At 33.0% G+C, this 9,496-nt stretch overlaps 2 protein-coding genes, 1 non-coding gene and 1 pseudogene across 3 annotated transcripts; 2 read left to right on the forward strand and 2 right to left on the reverse strand.

The window, feature by feature from the left end:
• Positions 1-478: 478 nt before the first annotated feature.
• Positions 479-4,423, forward strand: LOC145117525 (serine acetyltransferase 5-like). The gene is made up of 2 exons (XM_079053816.1): positions 479-960; positions 3,703-4,423. The coding sequence occupies exons 1-2, from the start codon at positions 589-591 to the stop codon at positions 4,189-4,191; spliced, it is 861 nt and encodes a 286-aa protein (XP_078909942.1). The 5' UTR covers positions 479-588; the 3' UTR covers positions 4,192-4,423.
• Positions 1,193-1,275, reverse strand: TRNAL-UAA (transfer RNA leucine (anticodon UAA)). Its single transcript has one exon. It is a non-coding gene; the product is annotated as a tRNA-Leu (tRNA).
• A 740-nt stretch (positions 4,424-5,163) lies between the features above and the next one.
• Positions 5,164-6,689, forward strand: LOC145117526 (pentatricopeptide repeat-containing protein At2g15690, mitochondrial pseudogene; annotated as a pseudogene).
• Positions 6,647-9,102, reverse strand: LOC145117527 (Mitochondrial substrate carrier family protein). The gene is made up of 7 exons (XM_079053817.1): positions 8,762-9,102; positions 8,163-8,245; positions 7,852-8,059; positions 7,602-7,728; positions 7,334-7,518; positions 7,128-7,247; positions 6,647-7,037 (listed from the first exon to the last, which is right to left on the reverse strand). The coding sequence occupies exons 1-7, from the start codon at positions 8,939-8,941 to the stop codon at positions 6,894-6,896; spliced, it is 1,047 nt and encodes a 348-aa protein (XP_078909943.1). The 5' UTR covers positions 8,942-9,102; the 3' UTR covers positions 6,647-6,893.
• Positions 9,103-9,496: the final 394 nt, after the last annotated feature.

The raw sequence follows: 9,496 nt of genomic DNA on the forward strand, positions 1-9,496 counted from the left end.
CAAATAGTCACTTGTTTTAACCTGTTCAAACACCTCTAATCAAGATGGATGTTTATAATGGTGGTCGTGATGTTTATGAACATTAATTTTCAACATAAATGTGGATTTATCAACGATTGAGTAACCATAATGAGAAAATCAACATAAATTGTCAAAAAATATTTTTAAGAAAATCCAACATAAATTGTCAAAAAATATTTTTTCGAGCTGTTTTAGAGCCGCATAAATTGAATCGAAATCTCACAAAAACTAATTTATATACAACATTTTTATTTATGCATGTCAATTTTATATACTAATATTTTTTATCCATGCATATCAATTTGTTTCCTATCCAGATATCATCATCATCATCATCATCATTGAATAATATGTCAATTTAAATGAAACATACTAATTAAACCCATTTTTTTGTGGGTATATAGACAGCAATCTAAACCGTCCACGTGTATACTTCATTATCTCAATTTAATTGTCCAAAAATAAATCTGAAAAAATCGCCCTCTATCGTCTCTATTCCTCCGAACGCCATTGTTAGAAACAATAAATTCTCAATAGATTTGCAAAAGCGACGTCGTGTTGTAATCAATGCCAGTAGGTGAATCCCGACACCCATCGCAGTCGGATGCGGCGGATGAGGCACAGTGGGTATGGGCAGAGATCAAGGCGGAGGCCCGCCGCGACGCCGAGTCGGAACCGGCGTTGGCTAGCTACTTATATTCCACCATACTCTCTCACTCCTCCCTGGATCGCTCACTCTCTTTCCACCTAGGTAATAAGCTTTGTTCCTCCACGTTGCTGTCAACTCTGCTCTACGATCTCTTCCTCAACGCGTTCTCCGGCGACCCTGACCTCCGATCAGCTGCCGTCGCGGACTTACGCGCCGCCAGGTCCCGTGACCCTGCTTGCGTTTCGTTCTCTCATTGCCTACTCAATTACAAAGGCTTCCTTGCTTGCCAGGTTCGGTTTCTCTTGAATTTTACAATATTTAATACGAATTGCAAAAAGATAATCAAGATTGATCATTTTATGGTAATCACTTAAAAAAATAACTTCCAAAGCTTATAAAAAAATTGATTTTAAATTTTGGTAATCGATAATCTAAGAATGTTCATTTGATGATGTAACCACTTACAATAATGAATGGTCATTTGATTTTACTTGTAGTAATCCATAAAAATATAAAAATTATTGCTGGCTATGGGGTTCGAACCCATGCGCACTTATGTGCAGAAGATCTTAAGTCTTCCCCCTTAACCTCTCGGGCAAACCAGCTTAATATACGATATTCTTAATTAAGTGTATATAGTTTAGAATTAGTTTTCTCCGACAAAACTGTCGACCAAAATAGAAATAGTTGAAAGTTACTTTACTTATTTAAGCTTCTTGACCTTAACAAAAGTTGGGAGACTTTAGCCTTTTGTTTTGGAAAAAGAAATTGATTAAAGTTGATTATCTTTTTATACTTTTTACATTTTTTATGAAATCCGTAATAAAGTCTATGAACTTTGGCTCTACTAATGGAAAAACCATCCTGCTTTTTTTAGTTTTATTTATTATTATTATTATTATTATTTGCAATTTATCCAAAAAAACAGGTAAACACTTCACAAAAATCCTTGTTCCCGGCTAATGCCGGTTTTTAGGGTTTTTTCTGAAAATTTTAAGGACTTTTCTGAAAATAAACAATCAGAATGGTTTTTTCGTTATATAGTTAAAGTTTAAGAATTTTTTTGAAAATTTTCTTTTTATATCTATTAAATTAATGAAGAAAACTCATATATATATCTTAATAATTGTAGTTATCATATATAATTTATAATTTAAAAAGACTTTATTGATTTGTCGTATGAAACGTATTTCTAGACCAAATGGTGCACAAAGGTCAAGTTTATAGGTCAAGTTTATAGGCTTAATAAAAAGTCCAAATTCTAGATCCTAATTCAAATAACCGTCCACTAAATAAATTAATAAGCCCACAAAATGAAAAGAAAGATGTACTTTGGAATTAGCAATAGATGGTGTAATTAATAGCCCGCTACATTTCATCACAAAACGCATGGTAGCAAATTGAAAACCTAAAGCTAATTGATGAAATCGTAATTTTTTTTATAACTAATGCAATAATGGAATTGTATTTTGGTGAAAGTGACAATGAAAATGTTTAAAGCTTTTATAATTAATGGAATCTTAATTAAAAAAAAAAGTTTATCTTATAATCTTTTATCGGAATTTTTTTTGATATCCCTTGCAAAGGCTTCTGGTTCCGCTACTGATGCTAACTATATATCATTTTTAGCTTGTGTTTTTATAACTATTGTAGTTCTTATAACGTTCTTTGCAACCATTTAACCATATTGTCATTTAAGTTATGTATTGTAGAACAACTTGAACTTAATTTTGTAACTTCTAAAAAAGTAGAAACTCTCTTGATTGTCATTCTTTACACCCAAGTCACTTCTTTTTCACATCCACGACATGAATACCCTCCCTAATAAATAAATTTTTTTTTGCCACATGTCACAATCTCATTGATTTGGTCACATGTCATTTTGTGGTTATTTTCAACTAATTTTTTTTTCCACATGACATTTTGTGGTTTTTTTCATTTTATTAATTTCACATAATATTTAAATGTAATAATTACAATAAATGTAATAATAATTGCATATCAATTTCATTAATTGACTTCCTTCTAATTTCAAAATTTCTAAATTAAAGTTTGATTAGTTTCCTTTGTTTATTTATCAAATTATTTGTTTAAGTTAAAAGAAAAACAAACAATTTAATTTCAATAATTCAATATTTTTCTATTTTTTCTTATAAGTTCAAACTTCTCAAATATTTAGAATTTCATATTTTGTTCTTTAAAATGAACTCATGTAGATGATATTTTTTTTTAAATAAATAAAAATGATTTTTTAGTGAAAATGATTTTTTTAGTTTTCTAATGAATAAATATGATTTTTTTAGTGAAAATGATGTAGATGATATTTTTTTTAGTTTTTTAATGAATAAATATGAGTTTTCTTCATTAATTTAGTAGATATAAAAAGATAATTTTTTCAAAAAGTCTTTAAACTTTAACCCTATTAACGAAAAAACCATATCTAATTGTTTATTTTCAGACTAGTTTTTAAAATTTTCAGAAAGCCTTGAAAACCGGCATTAGCCAGGAACAATGATTTTTTTTGCAAGTGTTTACCGGTTTTTTGGGCTAAACTTCAACAAAAGAAATTCAGAAATGGCTTTTCGTTAATAGAGCCAAACTTCAAGGACTTTATTACATTTTTTGGAGAGAGTACACTTCAAAAGATTATGATTAGTTATATAGGGTTAATAGCAAAGAACCTAAATCAACTTTTGCTTTCAGATCGTGATTATTTATGTGAAGCACTTTCATTTTTGTGTTTTACTATTGTTGTATTAAATTAAAATGTGTATGACGATTCAAAAATAACAAATTCGTTTACAGATTACTCGTTTATGCTTAGAGAAGTATTCCGAAATATACTACATTCTAAAAGAAAAAAAAATAAAAATTTCCAGCAACCTTTTAGCCGACCACAACAGTTTGCCAAATGTATATTATTATGTATATTGGGCCCTTATGAATTGAAACTCCCAAAATTGCAACTGCTCATGCTCAGGGATACATTGCAACCACTTTTTGTTAATAACTTGTTTTTCTCATTTGATTAGGCTCATCGGGTGTCTCATAAACTATGGACTCAATCCCGAAAACCACTTGCCCTAGCCCTCCAATCCCGAATCTCCGATGTCTTTGCAATTGACATCCACCCGGGTGCTAAGCTCGGGAAGGGAATATTGTTCGACCACGCGACAGGTGTCGTTGTGGGTGAGACCGCAGTTATTGGTGACAATGTTTCAATGCTCCACCACGTGACTCTTGGTGGGACTGGAAAAGCAGGCGGCGACCGCCACCCGAAGATCGGAGACGGGGTGTTGATTGGTGCCGGAGCGACGATTTTGGGGAACGTGAAGATTGGCGCCGGAGCAAAGATTGGTGCGGGGTCGGTGGTTCTGATTGAAGTGCCGCCACGAGCCACTGCGGTTGGGAATCCGGCGAGGGTGGTGGAAGGGAAAGAGGCGTCAAAGCTTGATGAATGCCCGGGGATGTCTATGGATCATACTTCGTTTATATCTGAGTGGTCTGATTACACTATCTGAATATGTCTTAATGGTTTGTGGACTTGTCTGAATTGGTTAATAAGGTTCAAAATGTTTGTTGATACAAGACGTGTATCATGCATATAGAAATTAGAATGTCTAATAATTATTTTTTGGTTAGAACTTACAGAACTATTTGGATGGTTGCTAGGCTGCTAGCCAAATGTATAAATATTGTGGGGGTGCTTGGACATATGGTTTTCCAAAGTGATGATGGGAGCTTTTACTATTAGGAGTATCTTTGGTAATAGCAAATAGTCATAAGTTTTATTTGTGTAAATTTGTTTGGTAAAATTAGATTTAGTATTTTGAAATTTGTAAAATTGAATCTAGTTTTTATTTGTGTAAAATTGTTTAGTAAAATTAGCTTTAGTATTTTAAAATCCGTAAAATTGCACAAATACTAAAACAAAAAGTTACTAGTTATCTGACCTTGTTTAAACTAAAAGTTTTAAACTAAACCAAAATTCAAGTTTTTTTCTTCCAAGATAAAAATTGAAAGTTCTCAAAATTTTGTCGTTGAACATATTTAAAACCATTTAATGAAATAGCTAGCCGATAAAGTTATAGATAGTTGAATAAACTTATACTATATTAATACTTGTTATTTACAACAATCGATTATATGTTTTTTCAAACCTGATCATCTTATAACAAATAATTAAGAATCAAATTCGATTTCAATGAATGGTATAAAGTAATTTTTACAATTTGAAGTTACAATAATCACTTTAAATGGACACTCAAATAAAACCTAATACAAAGTTCAAAATTTTTCTTTGATGATATTAGGTTTCAATGAAATTGATTAAACAAGAAATTCATTTTCAGATATTAATTCTGATTTTGTGTATATAAGTTTTTTATTTAACAATTACTTGGTAAATGTTAGTTTATGAATATAAAACAACTAAAACGAGTGGCCACCCCTCATGTACAAAAAATATAAGTATAAAACGACAACGACCTGTAGATATTTTCTTCCTCCTTTATCATCTATCTGGTTTAACGGTCTAACCAGAGCTCGTGCTCTCCAATGGCGTCATCTCTCTCTTCTATTGAATTCAAATTTGGCATACCAAAACAGACCAACCTCAAATTTCCATTTCACCTTCCAAATCCTACTCCCAAATCCCTCTGCACCGCATCCCGAAACGATGCCACCACACGCACCACCAATCGCCGCCTCAACACATCCACAAAACCACCACCTCTTCCCAAAAACAACTCAAAACAAAAACACACCGCCCCATCTCCGCCACCGGATGTGGATTTAATGACGCTATGCAAAAATGGCTCGATTAAAGAAACGATTGAATTTATGTCTCAAGGTGTGCCAGCAGGTTCCGATGTTTTCGAGCTTGTTTTGGATTCATGTGACGATCTTGAACTGGGGAAGAAGGTCCAGCAGCTTCTTATTCGATCTCCGTACTACGGTTTTGTGAATTTGAACTCTAAATTGATAGGTCTATACATAAAATGCAACAGCATGAGGGATGCACGCAGGGTGTTCGACAGAATGCGTGAACGAGATGACTTAAACTTATGGCATTCAATGATAAAGGGCTACACAGATAACGGGGAACCCGATGCAGGTTTGTTGTTATACGACCAGATGAAAGAGCTGGAGTTAACTCCAAACAAGGAGACTTTCCGATTACTTTTATCAGCATGTGCCAGTGTTAATTCAATTCAAGAATGCTTCAAACACTTCAAATCAATGAAGAACGACTACAATCTAGATCCAGAAATTGATCATTATCTAGGGGTTATCGATGCTTTGGGGAAATCCGGGCATCTAAACGAAGCTTTTGAGTTCATTGAAAACATTCCTATTAAACCTACATACAAAATATGGGAATCATTGATGAATTCTGCTCGAATCCATGGTGATATCGAGCTTGAAGATCGAGCCATAGCATTCCTTCAACCATCAATTGTGTTACATCAAATTCCTTTACTTAATCAATCTGCAACTAATATGCTTGAAGGGAAGAAGAACAGAGTCTATGAATACAGAAATCCAGATCCTTACAAAGAAGATTCAAACAAGAAATTAAACGGTTTAAATGGTCAAATGAGAGATGCAGGGTATGTTCCGGATACCCGATACGTTCTTCATGACATTGATCAAGAAGCTAAAGAACAAGCCTTGATGCACCACAGTGAAAGGTTAGCAATTGCATATGGTTTAATTAGTACTCCAGCAAGAACAACTCTTAGGATCATCAAGAATTTAAGGATATGTGGTGATTGTCATAATGCTATCAAGATTATGTCCAAGATTGTTGGGAGGGAGCTCATTGTAAGAGACAACAAAAGGTTTCATCATTTTAAGGATGGTATGTGCTCTTGTGGAGATTATTGGTAAATCTTTTATATGCACATTGTTTGGATATTGACATGTAACATAGTTAACTATCTTGAAATATAGATATCAAATATGGATGTTACATATACAATTACAAATCTTATTTTTTATGTACATTGTTTGGAAATTGACATGTAACATATATATAGCCCTGGATTATTCTCAATCTAAGGGATTATTAACTCACCCTCAAATCATTGCAAAGAGGGGATAGGATAGTTGTGCCTATACATTGGAATAGAACCTAGGCTAGATTACAAAAGAATCAAATATACAATTTTCAATTACCTTAAAACTAATTGGAAAAAAGAATACCAGGTTAAAGTTGTAATTATTGTGATGAGGGCAAGGTTGTTGTTTGGGTCTCTCTTTTATTTGTGGCCATTTCAACAATAGCTTTTTCTCGTGGTGGGACCTTTAAATATACTTTCATAGTATCATAGACTGTAAATCCAATTGCAACTGATGGCACCACCTGAAAAAAATAAAAAAATAAATAAATAAATTTCCTTGTTAAGTCCTAACTTTTTACAAATTCGCCCTTTCGGGTAATTAACAATCTCACCTTGAGATAGTTGATGCTCAATCCTGAAAATAAATGTTTCCATCCTTCTTTTTGGACAATCATAACAAGAGTTCCCATTGTTCCTTTCAGTTGTGAGCTTGAGCCATGTAGACGTTGAACCTACAATAGTCAAACATGTATCTTGACTCTTGATACTCTCATACTTTGATTATATACATATACATATACTAGATTTAAACAATTACCTGCATTTGGCGTCTGACAACATCCAAAGGGTAAGTGAAAGTTTGACCAAGTAAACCAGCAACGGACCCACAAGCAAGTTTGACCATCATGTTTTTTCTGTAATCACCGGGGACATGGCTTTTCATTTTCTCATAGAAGTAAAACTTCAAACCCGAGTAAGGAAAGATTCCATAGAGTGATGGAGCTACAAAAAAAAAAATCAATTTTTATAAAAAAAAAAAAAAAAAAAAAAACTTATTTTGTATGAGAAATTAAAAAAATTCATACCAACACCACGATACAACCCTCTAATCCCAGCATCTCTATAAGTTCTTGAAAAACAATCCCTAATTCCTCTGAATGCATGTTCGCTACTCATGGCCTCTTTCATGTTCAATTTGGGAGTATCCACAACCTGTACTATCATATCAGATGAAAATGATTGGGCTAGTTAGACACTCAAACTATGGCTAATTGCATATTAAAAAAGTATGTAACTATTTTTTAAAATAAAATTGTGGGAATTATGATTGTATACCTGGTAAGCCAATTTAGTTCTAACTAAATCAAGTGGATAAGTGAAAAGAACAGCAGTTCCTCCAGATAATGATCCTGCTAACAGATCAACAACTGGACCACTTCCCATTCCAGGAAAGTTATGGTCAATATGTCTTCTATATTGTTCATATGCCATATAATGTAAGGCTGCATAAGGAACAATTCTCGCAACACTAGCTCCATTTCCTCTGAGTATATAAATTACAATAAAAATATCTATATCATTAGATTAAATAGAATAAGAAAAAGTTTTTGGAGTTCGAATTGGTCGATAGAAGTTTGTTCTCCAACCTGTAAAACCCGAAAAGGCCTTCTGTCTTTGCAATCCTTCTAAAAGATGCTAACAATCCTATATTGTGAAAGTCGCTTCTAGTCTGTAATATTGTAATATAAGAGTAAAAAGATTGTTACTAAATGGAAGAAACAAGAATGTGATTTCATTTATTTGTGTCTTGTAGCGTCTTAATTTCATCTCTTTCTATTACAACATTTGTATATATAAAAATTTATAAATGCTGATCATTTATTAATAAACGTTTTTAAATACCAGGGGCCTGATGTAAAAATGGAGGTGGAAGTGTTCGTTATTTAATGAATAGGTGTGGAGGTGATATAAGTCCAATTTGTCTTCACAAAAGGGGATTTTCTGTTTCTGTTTATCGCATTGTCAAAATTGGCAATCAAAAGCATGAAATTACCATTAATCCGCAAATTCATCATCACAACCTGGGTCTAAATATATTAGAATCAAAATTTCGTCCAAATTTATGAACAATTAGATAGTAACATAATAAAAAATGAAATTGAACACATCGGATGTTAACAAAATTGTGAATTGTCACCGACAACGATCTGCAATTATGAAGCAGAATTGATGACGAAAAGCATACCTGAAACAAGATCTTGACGCGCTCAAGAGGAGCAACAATTGTCTTCGCGACTCCTCCGGCGACACCACCGGCGATCAGCTCTTTAGCAAACAAAGGCATACCCTCTACGACTCCTTCCCGGGGCGTCGTATTTGTATCGTACGATACGCCATCTTTATCATTCTGTACCTTCTCCCCCATGGCGCACACCTTTCTCTCTCTAGATTCTAGAGAGAGAAAGAAAGGAAGATTCCTTTCCTATTATAGAACACTGCGTAGACAGGAAAGAGGCGAGGAGACGTTTCTTGTTTTTTTGGAGATTGGAGAGGGGAAGGAGATGGGGATGACGTAGGCCGTAACTGTAGGTGGTAAATTGTTGGCATTGGTGCACAACGAGTAAATGGTTATATACGTGGTAAATTACTAAATTTCTTATTTAACCAACTTGAACAAAATGGTGTTTTCAAAAAAATATTTACCGGTATAAATTTTAAAAGTATTTAGTTTCAAAATTGTATACTTATCTAAAACTTTTAGGTTTTCTTAATATAATTTTTTTTAATAACTTTTTTTGCTAATAATGTTTATCAATTTCTTTTTACAATCATGATTACAACCAACAATTTATTTTATTATCCCACAATTTATTTGAATATAAACCAACATTTTTTTTTTGAATTTAAACCAACAAAGTACAAACATCATCTTAAAATAAAACCAACAAGCACCATCTTAAAATAAAACTATTTCGTACAA

This window comes from Lactuca virosa, chromosome 5 (genome assembly GCF_052849685.1).
Source record: "Lactuca virosa cultivar CGN04683 chromosome 5, Lactuca_virosa_CGN04683_v6, whole genome shotgun sequence".
In the NCBI taxonomy this organism is placed as follows: Eukaryota; Viridiplantae; Streptophyta; class Magnoliopsida; order Asterales; family Asteraceae; genus Lactuca; species Lactuca virosa.

What these genes read in the sequence shown, in the direction of transcription:
- LOC145117527 (XM_079053817.1), bottom strand. Translation starts at nt 8,941, where the DNA reads ATGGGGGAGAAGGTACAGAATGATAAAGATGGCGTATCGTACGATACA. An exon ending in GCGTCAAGATCTTGTTTCAG is followed by an intron (nt 8,246 to 8,761) that starts GTATGCTTTTCG and finishes ACAATATTACAG; the next exon opens with ACTAGAAGCGACTTTCACAA. An exon ending in GAACTAAATTGGCTTACCAG is followed by an intron (nt 7,729 to 7,851) that starts GTATACAATCAT and finishes ATGATAGTACAG; the next exon opens with GTTGTGGATACTCCCAAATT.
- LOC145117525 (XM_079053816.1), top strand. Translation starts at nt 589, where the DNA reads ATGCCAGTAGGTGAATCCCGACACCCATCGCAGTCGGATGCGGCGGAT. An exon ending in AAGGCTTCCTTGCTTGCCAG is followed by an intron (nt 961 to 3,702) that starts GTTCGGTTTCTC and finishes TCATTTGATTAG; the next exon opens with GCTCATCGGGTGTCTCATAA.